The sequence below is a fragment of the Xiphias gladius genome, chromosome 2, assembly GCF_016859285.1.
Source record: "Xiphias gladius isolate SHS-SW01 ecotype Sanya breed wild chromosome 2, ASM1685928v1, whole genome shotgun sequence".
Lineage (NCBI taxonomy): Eukaryota > Metazoa > Chordata > Actinopteri > Istiophoriformes > Xiphiidae > Xiphias > Xiphias gladius.
The window spans coordinates 20972770-20988620 of record NC_053401.1 but is presented as its reverse complement, the minus strand read 5'-3'; the positions used below and the strand labels follow the sequence as shown (position 1 = coordinate 20988620).

The 15851-nt window shown below is 43.2% G+C and overlaps 1 protein-coding gene across 2 annotated transcripts in view; it reads right to left on the bottom strand.

The window, feature by feature from the left end:
- Window positions 1–15797, bottom strand: part of net1 (neuroepithelial cell transforming 1) — a 35256-nt gene extending 19459 nt beyond the window's left edge. Inside the window, exons 1-3 of one of the 2 annotated variants that reach the window (XM_040146579.1) lie at window positions 15726–15797; window positions 15451–15638; window positions 6424–6487 (exon numbers count right to left, since the gene is read on the bottom strand). In XM_040146579.1, the coding sequence (XP_040002513.1) occupies window positions 6424–6487; window positions 15451–15602 (216 nt within the window). In that variant the 5' untranslated portion in view covers window positions 15603–15638; window positions 15726–15797. The other variant, XM_040146571.1, reaches the window with a different exon arrangement.
- Between the last annotated feature and the right edge of the window lie 54 nt (window positions 15798–15851).

Here is a 15851-nt window from a genome sequence, read left to right as displayed (position 1 = left end):
ATTTGAAAAATAGCTACATTTTCACTATAGATAGAATTTCCTTCCCCAAGAAGGGAGGACAATGGAAATTTCAGTTTCAACTTAAAACACATGGATCTTGGGTCTCCATTGAAAGGGGATAAAAACTGGTCAGATATGATCACTGATTGTCGCATTACAACATACGTTTATGATCCCGTATCAAAAGCCTGTAAAACATCACAGAGAGCTAGTGAAACAGGCTAAAGTTTAACTTCACTGAACACACGTAACCAGCTATTAAGAGGAATCAATCCAAGATACTGGACCAATGCAATGCAACATGAAGGTGTGATCTACCCACAGAAGGATGATGCAGCTGTGCTGCGTTCTCTCACTGAAATGGATGAGCGTCCCCTGGAGAGCAGCACCTTGGGTGCTTTATGTGTTATCAAGGGTTATGTGATATAGATCCCGCTGTCTATGGCATGCTGAGGAATCTTCAAACAGTCAGTCAAGTAATGAAGTCAGTCTTTTGAATATAAATTGCTGTTGATATGGGCAAGACCTTCCCACAATAATGATCAATGTTTGTGTGAAAAACCAGACGCGACTCCGCAGCCGACAGCCACATTAAGTCCCATCATCTGATTAAAGCTGGAATGCTTCGTATCAGACAAGCCACTCCTGAGGCTGACATCTCTGGCTGTCTGAACTTGTTGCTGCAAGAGACAAAAAGCTCAGAATCTGACTCTCTCTCTTCTTAATAACCTTCACATTCCACCAAACAGCAGTTTGGTTTGATATGCTCCACCTTGGCACTGGGCTGGAAACCTGATTCACATTCTTGCCATGACAGAAAGCCCCTCGAGGCCTCGCGCCTGATGTAGTCTGAGAGAATGCAGGACCTGGGGCATACTTGCCTCCCCTACTTCCAAAGTTCGCCTGGGGGCCCACCCCCACCTATTCCTGGCCATGCTACAGCCAGCAGTAAAAAATTCCCCCAAACCACTTCAAAGTCTAAAGACCTGGCCAAAATTTATTTAAAGGTCTGGCAAAACCTTCAAGCTTAAAGTGGCAATGAGGGGCAATGAGACAAAGACTCTTCCAGGAGTCTTTTATTGCTCGCTGTGTGGTAGATTTATAGTTGACAGATAAATTGGGTCTGAGGGTGTAGTAGATTGAAAGGGTGACCTAATGAGGTCCACGTGGTTTTGGTGGATGAGCTAAGCGTGCCATGTTTGCGAATCAAAGGCAGCAGTCTGGCACAAGATAAAGAGCAGTTCGCCTTCTCTCTTTGCTTTTATTTCTCCTCCTCTGCCTTCAGATGAACAATGGATTGTGTTTTAGACCAATGTAAACCCTGGAATGCCTACACGCTCGTCATGTTGCTCGCTGTCTAATCTGTACGCTAGTTTATGTTTCTAATCAGCTGGTTTCATTTAAGGCCAACTGTAAACCACAAAGAGGCCAGTCTATTTCTCCTCCTCTGCCCTCAGATGAACGATGGATTGTGTTTTAGACCGATGTAAACCCTGGAATGCCTACACGCTCGTCATGTTGCTCGCTGTCTAATCTGTACGCTAGTTTATGTTTCTAATCAGCTCGTTTCATTTAAGGCCAACTATAAACCACAAGCAGGCCAGTCTATTAGAGATGGCAGCTCTTTCTAGGCCATTATGTTCCTCTGGTAGGGGGGATTAGAAATAAGAGCAGGCTGGATTTCCTTTATCCAGCATTTAGTCTCTGGCCACATGAACAGGCCTTGGTTCAGCTATGAAGGAGCCACATAACAATAGTCATCACAGTCCCTGAGTGAGGTATTAGATGTAGATACAATCTTAATGCTGACAGCTGCTGGGGGGGGCCAGCATGTAAAGCAAATTGTTCGAGGATCAAGGCTGGTGATTGCTATGAAGCAATTAGTGTAGAGGCTCGGGGCCATATTCAGAAAATATCCTAACGGGCGGTCCACACACACGGATTCAAAAAGCTGGGACAATGACGGCTACTATTCATTGTGAATGAGACCTGACTTTGCAGCCCTGTGGCCCCCCACTGCGCTTGAGGGACTCAAAAAGCACCTGGCTACACTACAGGGGGAAGTTGAGAAAGGCTCAACAAGTGATGGGCTGGTGAGAGCCAATCACAACCATCTTGCTTCCAGCGGAAACGGGAGCACAGAATTGTTTACTAATCCACTCCCCTATGCAAAAGAACGTAAAACTCTATGGCAAGTTTTTAACAAGTTACCGGGGACATAAAATAGAAGAACAACGTGTGGAAACAAATTGCCCGCATTGTTGTCTAGTGCCAGTGGATACATCAGAAAACAACTGTCCAGTCAGAGCAGAGTATGTAAATGACATGCTTAACATAACTTACCCCGAGAAATACAGAATAACGAGAGGCCAGATGCTACTTTGTATCCGTATGTGTGAACGTATCTACGTTCGAAGGCTAAAAGTAGATCCTAACTGGGAGAGTTAGGAGAAACCTTTAAAAGCAAGGTACGTGTCAGTCCTAACATTAAGACTCCTAAGTCACAAAGCCTTTTAGCACTAAAAGTACGTCCTAAGTCTGTGAAAAGTTCGAGGCTGTCTAGAGGACTCTTAAGTCACTACGATCTGCTCACAGGCAGCTGGAGGTAATGTGCCTCGTTGCATTGGTATTTTGTTAAAATAGTTTGAAAATGAACTTTCAAAACCATATTTAGATGGTGGATAGGATTAAATCGGCTCACCAACAAAATGTATCAATCAAATAACACTGGGGACGATGGCTCGCACAGCTCTATGCGACTTGGACACAACTGTAAAGTACAGTTTGCAGTGCTGATGTTCTCAGCCTCAGCCGTTATATTTGCTTTAATTATTCATTAAAGCAAAACTGCATTCTTCAGACTCTAATTTGTTTAACAGTTCATTAAGCACACATTAAATAATCACCAACTGCAGTCAATACATATAGGTAATTTCACTATTATCACAGATTTATCTGATAAAATCAGTGCTATATGTAGAATTAATGCAGTTTATAAAATATGATGATTTGTTTTGTCAGCCGTTGAAAATACATGGTGATGGTATCAGATGCCAGCTATATAGCTGAAGAGTCGATATTTTGCTTTGTTTCATGTATGTTGTTTCATCCATCTGTTTATCTAAACTGAGACTGTTCCTCACACTCCTGCGTATTTAGTAATATTTTCACATTCACTGAGAAAACTGCGGTCACCTGTCAAACGTGGGCATCGTGAAACACGATGTCATCCACAGCAACGGGGTCAACCCTGCCCCTTCTCTCGGCTTAGGAGTTCTCTTTGTTCCATACTAAAAGCTGCTCTTAGTACGTTAATGAATAGCTCTTAAGAGAAAACTCTTTGTGAATACAAGCCCCAGGTCTAGATCCTGAGCATCCCTTAGCAAAACGAGGCCAAGATTTGGGACGGGTTGTACTCACCTCAGGAAAATAACTTTCAAACTAGTGCTGCACTTGCAACAGTGCAATCACAGATCGCAATAACTTGAAATGTAGCAGTCAGCGAGCCCTGTGCCCACAACCACCATTTATGCAACTTTTCAGTTCTGTAGGTATAATGACTCTGTTGTGCAACATCTCTACTATTTACCTCTTTACAAAACACTTATATTTATCTAAATGCTGATCAAATATGTATCTGACGTGAAGCGATCGGCTAGAGAGAGGAGATTTCACTCTGTTAGAGTTGTTGGAACTACAGACACACTCAGTCCACTCGTACTGCGGTGTTACAGAGCGGTGCTACTTCACTCACAAATGATCTTTGGCTTAGTACAGACAGCGACTGGAGAGAGCACTTCAACCAGACAACAAAGTTTAAAGTTTAAATTTCATCGAGTCACTCACAAAATTACTATTAATTAGCGACAGAGGATATGACCTTCTAGTGTCAACATTTGTCATTTGAACTGGTGAAAACACCAGTCAGCACCGGCTAAAGAAAAGAGGAGCTGCTACCTGAGACTTTTTTACACTAATCTTTGCAAGTGAGAAAGAGAAAAGATTCAATAATAGATTTATCAGTGCAGGATCTGGTAGTAAATCTGTATATTATGCCAATCTGGGTGTCAGAACTCAGTGTCATGCATCAAAGCAACTAATTTTTCAAATTCACACAATTGAATTTTCACTCACATATGCAGCTCCACTGTAGAGCCTGGCTGTTGTAAGTGGAGCAGTGGTGCAACACTTGCAGCCCTGAGGTGGACAAACACAGTACACTAAAGACAGGACTGGAATTTGATCGGTTTTATTTTAGACGGCTCCCATCCATTGAAATATGCCCAGATTGGCCCAGATATCTCTAACGTAAACAATTATCATAATGATGTCAGTGCTGTCATTTTTCTACACACATCCTTTCATTTGAACAGGTCATGCTCACAAACCAAGTACTTACTCTCACCTGTAATCATAACATAATGTATAAGCCAGATTGCTACGTAAACTATTTCCTGTCGTTTTCCTGTAAACATATGCAGACTTCCACATATAAATGCTAGCTAATGCATTAAAGACTAAGTTTCAAATCTTAAATCTTGTCTTCATGACTATTTAAGCAATAATCAAAGTTAAATTTGAAAAAAAAAAAAAAAAAACATCCTTTGGTATTATTCATTAAGAGTCTACCTCTCAAACCCTCAGCTAATCTGCTTTATCAGAACTGGTGGGTGAGGTTTCACCAGATTTGATTGATATTGTACTACACAAACATCCCCACAACTGTCATCACCTTTGATTTGATTCAAATTTTGCTGAACTCTGATTCGTCTAAAGAAAATGTGTGACCTCACCTTTTTCAAACTGACGTCCGCCCACTTCAAACCATTGTGAAGGAAAAAAAAAAAAACAATTCTGAGTCTGTGTTTGTGGACCTTTGTCTTTGTGGTAAGGTGCTCGTTTTCACAGGTAATGCTTTACTTGAGTAATTATAAAGTCTAGGGCTGGTTTTACTGCAGCAAGCCACCACGGTCCAAGTAGCTGAATAGATTTTACATCTATTATTGAAACAGTCAGTAAGACAGTTGTAGAAAGCAGATGAAGAACAGCCCTACCATTTTCTGCCTCGTCAGTAAAGCGCTGACAGCCACTATAAAACATATGCAGTTTATCTGCCGCTAAACTAATTAGCCACAAAGGTAGGTAACGCCATGGCTTGCACCTGTAATTATAAGATAACGTCAGTGGCAGACAGCTGAAGAGTCTTTAATATAGTACAGCATTATACTCATTGTGCCTAAATGACATCATGGTAAGAACATCCGAGACTCGCACGTCACGTCTGACTTTCGCCCGTAACTTGTCTCAAAACTTTAGAGCTGAGACACAGTTCATTTCAGAATTATTGTTAACCCCCTCGGCTAATGTCTGGCCATCACATTTCAAAACAGCCGGCCAGGACTGCTAATAATAGAGGGATTATTAGACCCGCAGAAAAGCACTAGAAATAAACTTGCATAATGGGTCACGTAAATTACAGTAAAACCTGGTTCAGAAACTCCACATGTGCTCCACAATGACTAAACATAATCCTTATCAAAAAGCTTTGTTTATGATATGCATTTCTGTTTAAAAATCAATGTCGGCTGATATATCGTCAGCCTTAAAATCCTATGTTGGTCAGGCACTAAAAGACAGTTTGTACTTTGCTTACCTGCGGTGAGTTAAGTGTTTTTATTGTGGGCAGTCAATGAGTTTCGCTGCTCAGACACTGTCTCCCACTTTTGCATCCCGATAAGTAAGATTTATTTTCTTATGAGCTATAAACACTGTACATTTTTGACCCAATAGAGTAAAAAACAGAATCAGAGCCAATTGTACAACAGAAGAAAAAAAAGGCTCTAATACCACAAATTGAAGAATTTACTCCTAATTACCCTCAAAAATAATTACTCTTGCATCTAAATTGTTTTTGTTTTCTTTTTTTATATTTAGGATAACGGTCAATATGTCCAAAATGTAAACAAACAAAAGTAAATAAGGCATTTATCCCCCAGTCTGGATGGTTTATCTGGGTTACAGTGGCTGTCGGCCAACGAGGGGCTGCCTTTCATCGCTACGATGGTCAACAGCGATACCATTTCCTGGACTTTGCTGAAAACTCTGTGGTGCGTTTTGAAGCCGTAAGACATTGTTATGATGGGAAGCAGGGCTCAAGCACAACAGGACAGAAGTCTGCCAGAAGCCAACTCAGAGAAATGTGCAGACGGTAAATATATAAATTGTATATATTGTACATGTACTGTTTATTACATATGAAGTAAATAATGCAGGTATCTAACTTTGTCGCTGCTTGGCACGAGTCACCTCTCTGCTGTAGGTTATTTTGATTAGTGATAAACTTGCCACAATGTATGTCTGTTTCTTGCAGGTGGACTAATGTACTGCAATATGCAAACTGGAAAATAGGAGGCCTGTACTCACCAGACTGAAATCCCATTGTGGTCCTGGGGTGAGGAAGGTGAAGGAGCTTCCTCTTCGCAGTGACCTGCATGACGACAAAAATAAAGAAGACCAGAGGGGAGGGTCAGATTTCCAACAAAACTACGACGCATCAAAAACCACCGTCTACAGTACACAGCCTGTTTATCTTGGCCTCTCGCTGCGGTTTCAAGTGTGGCCTCAGTGTCATTTCATTGTCATCCCTCTGTTGTCATGTGGGATGACAATTAGGAGAATATTCAAGAAGCACCAGATCGATTTAAACCACCAGTGGGATCCACCCTGAACTAAAGTCCCAGCAGCAGAGCGACTAAAGCCCAAGACTTTGTGAGTTCGAAGCATTCATGAGGTGATAAGAGGGGAACTGTGACTCTCAGAATGGTAGTGTCCTGTGAAAACGTTAACCTCCCATTACCTACCACAGCCTCAGCATGGTGTAGTAGCAGCGGTGTCCTCCAACCCAGACCAGGACTGACAGATAAGGATCCACCCAGTCAGAGAGGAAAGGGGAACATGACCCTGGTCTACTTCCTCAAGAGAAGCCTCATCAACCACTAAGCTGTCCTTGGACCTAAGACCCCTGTGACATTTGAAGGGGCGAGTCCTTTATCCCACACCTTCCTCCCTCCCAAAAGATTTGGACAGCACCCAAATGTCTTTTTTTGTTGGGATATTCTGAAAGGGGAGAGGTTTGCCTTTTTTGGAACTCTACAGTGGGATTGTCTAGACTAAACAACCCCCCCCCCCCAAAAGAACAGCCGTGCATACTGTAATTCCTTCTCATGTCAAACAACTTCTCTTCTACCCATGTATTCTACCCAAGTATTACGAGGTGAGGCCGGATAAGGCCACACCGACGACCATTACACAACACATCGCGCACTGTGAATGCATGGTTACACAGCAAGAAGAAAAACATCCAAGCAGTGCCTGAGATGTGAACATGTACCAACAATAAACTGGACTTTTGATAAACTGATGAAATACTTTTGCTGAGAAGTGTGCCTCAGACTGCCATAAACGGCTAAGTAACTGTGCAACTTATCAAACCAAGTAAATGCATTACAAAAGCTATGTACTGCCTTGACGCTGATGCAAACAGAGGAGCTCGTATCCTGTTACGTAGCATTTATTGATAGGGGTTTTGTTGATGAAGACACGAAGCCGTGACCTTTTTAAAGCACCACTAATATAAAGAATTTCGATGCTAGTAGTTGTAAAAATATGAGGAAAAACTCTGGTTCTAATTGCTCGGCTCCTGTAACCCACACATGATCCTACATGGTGTCACAACAGTTCATAATATTGAAAGTTTATGTCTTGGCGACTTTGATGGCGGGACCTAAAAAAAACCATCAGCATCCGGAGAATGCCGAGCTTCTCCGAAACACTTGTTCAGTGTGTGTGTCCAGCAAGTGCCACTGGTAAGGCTGAGTCATCCCAGTCATGCTGCCGCTCTCCTACTGTTGCTTCAGGTGGCATCTGTCCAATGACACAGCAACTGTCGTACAGTCAGCGCTACAGCAAAGCCGCAGTACTCCCTGCACCCTTTTTACGCCTCCTAAACACGGGTCAGTGGTGGGCTAGACAATCATTTACAACAGTCTACTGTAAGTTAGTCATTTCCTATCAACAAAATGGAACATTTTTTTTAATTTACAGCACCCTCAGTCGTTGAGCGTAGTCAAGGGGTTGGTAAAAAATACTCTGAGGGTTCCAAAATATACCTGCCCCAAAATATTAACATAAATCTGAATGAATCTAACATGATTTTAACATAAATCCTAAAACCCAATTGAGCTGTGTGATGCACACAAACACGACAATGTTCCAGGCAGACCTCAGTGCTTCATTTATTCACCACTTTAGTAACAACTAGTATTTGTATCAGCACTTTGAATGGACCACTGTTACTGTAGGGGGGGGGGCGCGTCTGGCAGCAATCAACACAACCCCGTTGTGCAGTAGCTCCAGCACAGGAAGTGAGACATTTTATGGTTCAATAACATTAACAGTAGTTTGTGTGGCACTGAACTGAGTAGCTGACATTAAGGGTCAGTTTTTTGTCTCTTAGAGCTAGTTCTTAACACATGACTTTAATAGTTGTTCCCAACGGCCACACCAGGCGGTGGAGTGTAAAGCTTGCAATCATAGAAAGGGGGGAGGCGCAAAATTGTTTAAAAACATGGATGACAGGGCATATTTTCAGCCTCTCCAGCGAGAACATTCATAGTGTTGCTCTCCGTTGTTCACATCGAAAGTGCCACAAATAGTTGTGTAACAAATGAAAAAGGAGAGCTAGACAGAGAAGTACAATGCCTGGCTCCCTCTCACTAAGTTACAGAAATGGTCGAGGACCCCCCCCCCCAACTGATCTGACGGCAGAAAAGGAGGGGGAGGTTCCAAAGCTGTCCGACCATCCGACATGCAGTTGGGCATGTCAATTCTGCTTAACTGAGAAATAAGAAACTCACCACTGGTCACACTGAGTGGTTAACAAGTAATCTCTGGGAAACTCAGTACAAAAATATGCCGATAATGCTCACAACAAACCAGAAGTGTTTAAGACTAATGCAGCTGTTTGAGAGGCTTATAAAACTAAGTTATACCACAAACATTGACGTAAGATAAAAACCAAAAAAGTGGAGAAGAGAAAATGAGAGCGGACAGGTCCTGTGGAGCTCAGTGGGTTGAGGTGATCAGACACACACTAATGAACAAAGTTAGGTTTAGAATTCCCGTCGGGACCACCCATGTTGAACATGTACGCATTGGTGCTCCTGTAAGGTGTTCTGGATAAACAGCAACAGCTAAAGAGAGAAGGAAAATGAGAAGCTCCCTGGGTGTCCTAGGGGCAAGTCAGGGGTTAGAGGTCACGGCAGGTGTTGTTCAGACGTAACTGTCAAGGGGCTGAATTAATGTGACACTCCTGGACAGGGTAGTTGGTTCTGTTGAAGTGTCCTTAACCCCCAATTGGTCCCCTCAGAATGCCAATCTATAAACTTCTACAGGAGACAGTATACTGTGGATGGTCAATTAAGCATTGAAGTTATTTTTCAAGCAAAGATCTCAAACATTTGATGGTTCCGGGCTCTCAAATGGGAGAATGTGATGCTTTCTTGGTATAGTAAGTGTGATATTGTTGGGCAATTGGATATTGGGCAATTTCACAGTTTTATGGACCAACGATGAACTGAGAACATAAACTACAGATTAATCAATAATGGAAATAATTGTTGTGGCCCCAATCACATTCAAATGAATTGTGATTAACTGTTTAGTTTGAAATTCGTAATTGAAAGATTAAAATGAAGTATCTGTGTATCTCTTATGATACACTCCATTTCTGTCATAACAACGGTTTCTATGACCACATGTGGAGGTGTACACTGATTTATGCTGCATTTTAAGGAGTTTCCATCCTGTTCACTTCTCCATCTGGGGAGAGGTATGACTTAAGATGCAAAAATGAACATTAGAGCTGAACAGTTTGTTCGATTTATCAACTATTTTTATGACTAACAAGCAAAAGGTCACGCAAAAGTGCCAAAAACTCTGCGGTTACAGCTTCGCCAAAGTGAGGACATGCTGCCTTTGTTGTATGTAATATTAAATTGATTTCACTCTGTTGTTGCACACCCCTAGTCTCCATAGATACATGCATCAAATGACTAAGTGTACGTCTTACTGACCAGTGGACAGACAGAGCTGTGGTGGGAAGAATGTGGGGGTGTTATTTTAGCTTGACTGTGGTTTGATATTTATGGTGATAAATATCTCTGTCATAAAGATACCAGGGTGTGTTTGTTTCTCTGAAATGGACTGTTACCAAAGTTAATGTGGTCTGATGCTCAATAAAGAAGTTATCTACCAGAAATAATGTAGAAAAAGGAAATATTACTGAGGTGCTTGGTTGGGTCAGTAAATACACTGCAAAAAACAAGTGCACTTTCTCTTAAAGTCACATGAAGATGATACCGTTAAGGCCAATTCACGGTTTCCATTAGAGGGTCCGCGTGGACCATGTGCGGACGTCCACATGCAGCCCAAAATTTGAATCTGCACCAACTGTGCATGCCACAGACAAGTACACTGGACGCTTGGATTGTTTGTTTATTTTCCCATCGTTGTTCCTGTTCTCGTTAACTTGTTGCACACAGCGTTGTCTTTTTTGGACGTTTTCGTGTCTTTCAGACAGATACAACAAACAAAGAAGCACTTCTTGCCGTCGGGAGGACGGCATCATGTTTTCTCGTGCGCATGTGTGGAAAATGTCCGTGTACGCGTACCCCTGATTGTAACATGAATAGAAGCACATCCATGTCTGCATCAACAGTCCGTGCCCGTCCGAGGACAGGCAGAAACTTTGATCTGGCCCTTAGTTTATGTCTCATTTATGTCACATGTTCAATGTTTCCTTGAGCAGCAGTAGGAAATAGTAATAGGAAACTAATTCATAACTGATTACTTCTGGTAAACGAATAATCCATTAAGGTAACAAACACTAGTTACATGTCTGTGTTTGAATTTGGTTATTTTTTTGTTCATTAATATCATTGTTAATAGCTTTTTTTATTTTTTTTTTATGGACACACGCTTGACACAGAGCAGTTGCAGTTGCTTTGCTCTGAGCTTCCACGTTAGCTGACGAGAGAGACAGCATTAGCAGGTGTTCAGAAAAAACTAGGGCTTGGGGTTGGTGCTGGCATCTCGCTTCAGGTACAAGTAAGACTATGTAAGGGTTAGGGTTAGTGAGACAAAGGGTTCAGTATGTAATGGTTTGGATTACAAGATCATTAAAAGGTAATCCACTACCAAGACTGTTCCAGGAGAAGCGGTGTACCCTGGGTAAGATAGGCTTATTTTAACCCTGAAACTATGGCTTTCAGGCAGCTCAGCCTTTTTTTCCAGTTTATGGCCATTTGACTGATTCTGAATGAGGTCACACACACGTTTGCGTTACAGTGTGTTACGTGTGCTGTGTATTAAAAAAGGCTTTATCTTGTCTCTTCTGTCCATGAAACTGAAAGCACTTCACAGTGAATACATGATCTTATTCTCACATCTGACCATTTTACTTCTTATCTGACCAAGGCAAATGACTTAAGGTCCAACACTGGCCTAGTTGTTGGTGAGGTCATCCCATGAGCCTGCGGGTTCAGTCCTTTAGACACCAACGAGTGTACGCCAACAGTTTTGTCGTCTTTGGGAGAGAAACCAAATCCCCGCTTACTCTTTTTTAATTGGCCTGTGGGCAGATGAGCAACGACTAAACATCTGAAATTCTTCAAAGAGAGTCAGAGCTCTGGCCAGGGATACGAGGCTGGTTTTATCACCTGTTGTGTGTTTCCATTCTACAGACCAGCTACTACTACTGAAGACATCGTAGGAAATTATCAGGTTATAAATATCTGATTAGATATAGACTCATCCAGTGCAGTGTGTATATGCATAAGCTATGAGTCAAGCTGCTGAGATTTCACCTTCATATATGACAAAATGTAACTCCCACAACTTGCGTTTTCTACACTGCACACGGCTGACTGGAGCCGGGACCCTACCACACACCTGCAAACGTACACGCTCGCACAGCGACGTCGCCGCCGAGCAGTGCAACGGAGGCTGTTCGCGAGTGCGTGTGCAGCAGCTGGCCACCGGGTGGACCTAGCTACCGCTCCTAGGGGAGAGTCGCTTGCTTAGCTACCGTCTTTGGCAAAGACGGTAGAAATGTAACAAGAGTACCAGAACTGAGTTAAACAAAGTAAACATTTCCGAATGTCTGTGGCAAAGTGCTACGGGCCAAGCTAAATGGTCACTGGTCACCCTGTTAGGCTCCGCATTAACACCAAGCGCAGCCTATACTGTCGCAATACCTGGACATCGCGTACTAATTACTCGGGGTGGGCGTCTACTTGAACAGAGCGTACGAAGGTGGACTGAATTACTGATGTCTGTAGGGAATACTACCGAGCCTTGTGCAAACATTGCACCTCTCAAGCTATGTTCTTCAAGTCTGTTCTGCAAGCACAGTGAGCGAACGTGCAAACGAACGAGTCACCACCTTGGAGCCATTTGGACAGAAATGTGGTGCTGAGGCCCGCACTTAAAAATGTAATGTTTCATTTGCAAGCACAAATTTTTACTCCACCTGCACAAACGTACACAAATGAATCAAAATGGTGTTATTAATATCCTGGTCACAGGGGTTAGTCACATCACATTTGACTTTATGAGTGATATGAGTTCAAGTTTATATTATCTGTTTCTATTTATGTTCAATAAAAATAGTATTCTGTGTTGAGGCATTTCATTCTTTGACGTTTTTACTAGAGCTATCTGGGTTCCCATAAGTCTCCCAGTGTGTCAAAAGCTCCTGGTAAAACCACGTGACGGGGACCAGCATAAAAAACCCAATCTATAACGATTCGAAGGTCATTTTAAATCATTCCTCCGCTGACGCACATAAACATGGGTCCAGTATCACATGGGCGCACACACAAGGGCACTGCTGCTGAAAAATAAAAATCCTGGGGGGAAAACACTGCAATGTCTTGTTTCCCATACAATGAGCTATTTTGAAAGCTGATAACTCCCGTGTGTGTAACTATTTCAATATTTGATTGATACCACTACACATTCCTCGCCGCTGCAAGCCAGGGGACAAAGGTCGTCTCTCCTCCTGTACCTGCGCTTACGTGTCAACGGAAGTGTGCTCTATGAGTCAGTGGATTAGCATCCCAGTTAGCCCTGCCTGTGTTTGTTAAAGCTGGCTAACTCTGAAACTGGACTATCCGCTGATCCCACAAGGCCTGCGGTGTCTCTTCTACCGATACTACAGAGGGCACACAGAGGAACGCATTCACGATGTGGCAGGAAAAGAGGGAGGCGTTAAGAACCTCTCATAGGGTGCATGTGCATACAACTGTCACACGAGGTGAATATATATGAAGTGAGGTTCAGTGGATAGCATTTCCATTTTTTTATGAGGCAAAAACCCCGCTCTAACAACATTCATTATATCTCTACGCCCATTAAACGTGACATTCTAATCGTGCTGCTTCACGTGGACAATAAAAGTACAATACCGAGTTCACGAAGTTTGAACCAACCTTGTTTATTTCTGTTAGGTCAATTCTGCTCACGCTTGGCAACAAGACCGCTCAAAAATGAAAAAATCCACTGCCAGTCTAGTCCTTCAATGCCAGTCTCACTTGGGAAATCAAGCCTTATTTTCTCTCACTCAAGATTTATGTATTTTTTCCATAAACCTTGTTATTGAGGTCAAATAATGGGTGATGTTTTTCCATGTTTGTCTGCCGAGCGAGCTGGACACTGGGCAGGACTGGGACACTTTGGCACACAACATGGAAAGCCTTTCAAAAGAGTCCAATATAAATACTCCCAGGGCTTTACTATCCCAAAACATACTGATTACTATGATGTTAGCCGCCAGTCTGAGAATTTAGCTGAAAAATCTCACTGTATTGATATAAATGAGCTCTGTTTAAGTCCTGTCACATGTATGGCCAATAGATTAAAGACATTACCTAGAGCGATAGTGTGTCTGTTGCCTGGACACTACTGTTGATTGAGTGATGATTCAAACGTTTCACGCAGAGGTAGGGTTGGAAAAACACTGCCAAAACACTAGTTTAACTATCATGAGCACCGCCCTGAGAATTTCCAAGGTCACTCCATAGAGATGGACCAGGAAATGGCGCTTACTGGCTTCAACAGTATTGTATCAGTCAAATATAAACTGTACGGCTGATTTTCAAACCGGCATTGTTCTTAACTATTTTTAAGGGTTTTACTCAAAGAATAGGTTGGTGTGTTTTCAGGTTTTTCATTAAACAAGACTCACACACTCCTTTTGGACATTTTGAGAGTTACAGGTTGCTCCAATCGTTCCTCCTCCCAACAACTGTGAACTGATCCGTCCCTGGAAGCGATCTCTTCCTAAAGCGACTCCAGTGTAGGAGGTGCGTGCAAAAAAAATAAAATAAAATGAAATAAGGTGCATTCTGAAGCTCATCTGGAGCCAATATGGCACCTCAGCAGTCGGCGTTAGTACCTTGCAAAGTTACAATTGTTCTGGTGCAAAATTTCCAGACCGTGCGTGGCACGATACGGGGCGGCACGCGAGTGCTGTTTTAGGACAGACTGGGAAAAAGCGAACTTATCCTTTAATACAACTGTCTAACTAGCACCAGACAAAAGTCACTTGGTCTCTATATAAACCACTTACTTACTATGTGTTGAGTTTGTCCGCCTTGTTGTGCACACACATTTGTATTAAGACTTAAAGACACATATTGTCGACGGGTGATTTAGACAGGATGAAAACATGTCGGTGCGTCTGAACCTTAAAAGACACGAGGCCGAGGCTGCTGTGAGGACACACATCGGAATACAGGCAGAGCCTCCTCAGCACTGGAAAACACCTCTGCTCCATCTCTGGGCCAAATAACAGCGTTGATCGGCATTATTACCGGGTAATACTCAAGCCTTTAGATACAGACTTCAAACTGCTGAACGAAACACACAAGTGAAAGCAGCTAAACAGCAGCGAATCAAGGACAGTGGAGAGGAAGGGAGCCGGTGGCAGGCCCACCCGGCTCTATACCCGAGGAGGGCGCATAAGTGACCCTGTGCTGACACCTGGTGGCGTTGGGACGCAACTGAAAACGTGTCCCCACGCGCTACAAAGCTCGACGTTCGTATTTGAAGTATTCGGCGGCTCGTCTGACGCGACCAACGTCACCATCTCACTCCCTGCTACTTAAGGCCTATGAGGTCGTTTGAAGAAATGACGCCACCAAGTGCTGATAGACTAACTGCGGTAACGTGCCGAGCCAAGGCGTGCTAGCCCCCGTTAGCTCGCTCGTGACGGTCCCGGGGGGAACAGCCAGGAATGGTCCGGTACCGGCGCTTCTGCCGGGGTCGCTACATTTGACGCTGCAGTTTTAGTGAGTTGGCTCGGAGTCCGACCAGAAAAGTTCCGCTCACCGTCGCACCCTCCCGCTGTTGTTGTTGTCGTCGTCGTCCGGGGGAGACTCTTCATCAGCGGAAAACTTCCTCTTCAAGTTCCTGGAGCTCGGTAGTCTCTCCGGCTTCTCTGAACTCGGAATCGGGGCTTGGACCTCACCGGTGTCACCCATTTGAAATGTCGGTGGACCAGTGGCAATTACGTGTTGCTTAAAGGGTTAAACACAACAACAACAATAAATATCACGACTATAGTAGAGACTATTTTTGAATATGGCGGAAATCCAATTATTGACCAATGAGAGGAGGACCGAGGAACCCGTCGCCAGGGTATCACAGCAACGGGGCGGGGCGAGAGTAGCTCAACAGGAAGCTGGTGTCTGGTAACACCAAGGTGTGTTACAGTCAGCAGCTTGGAGTAA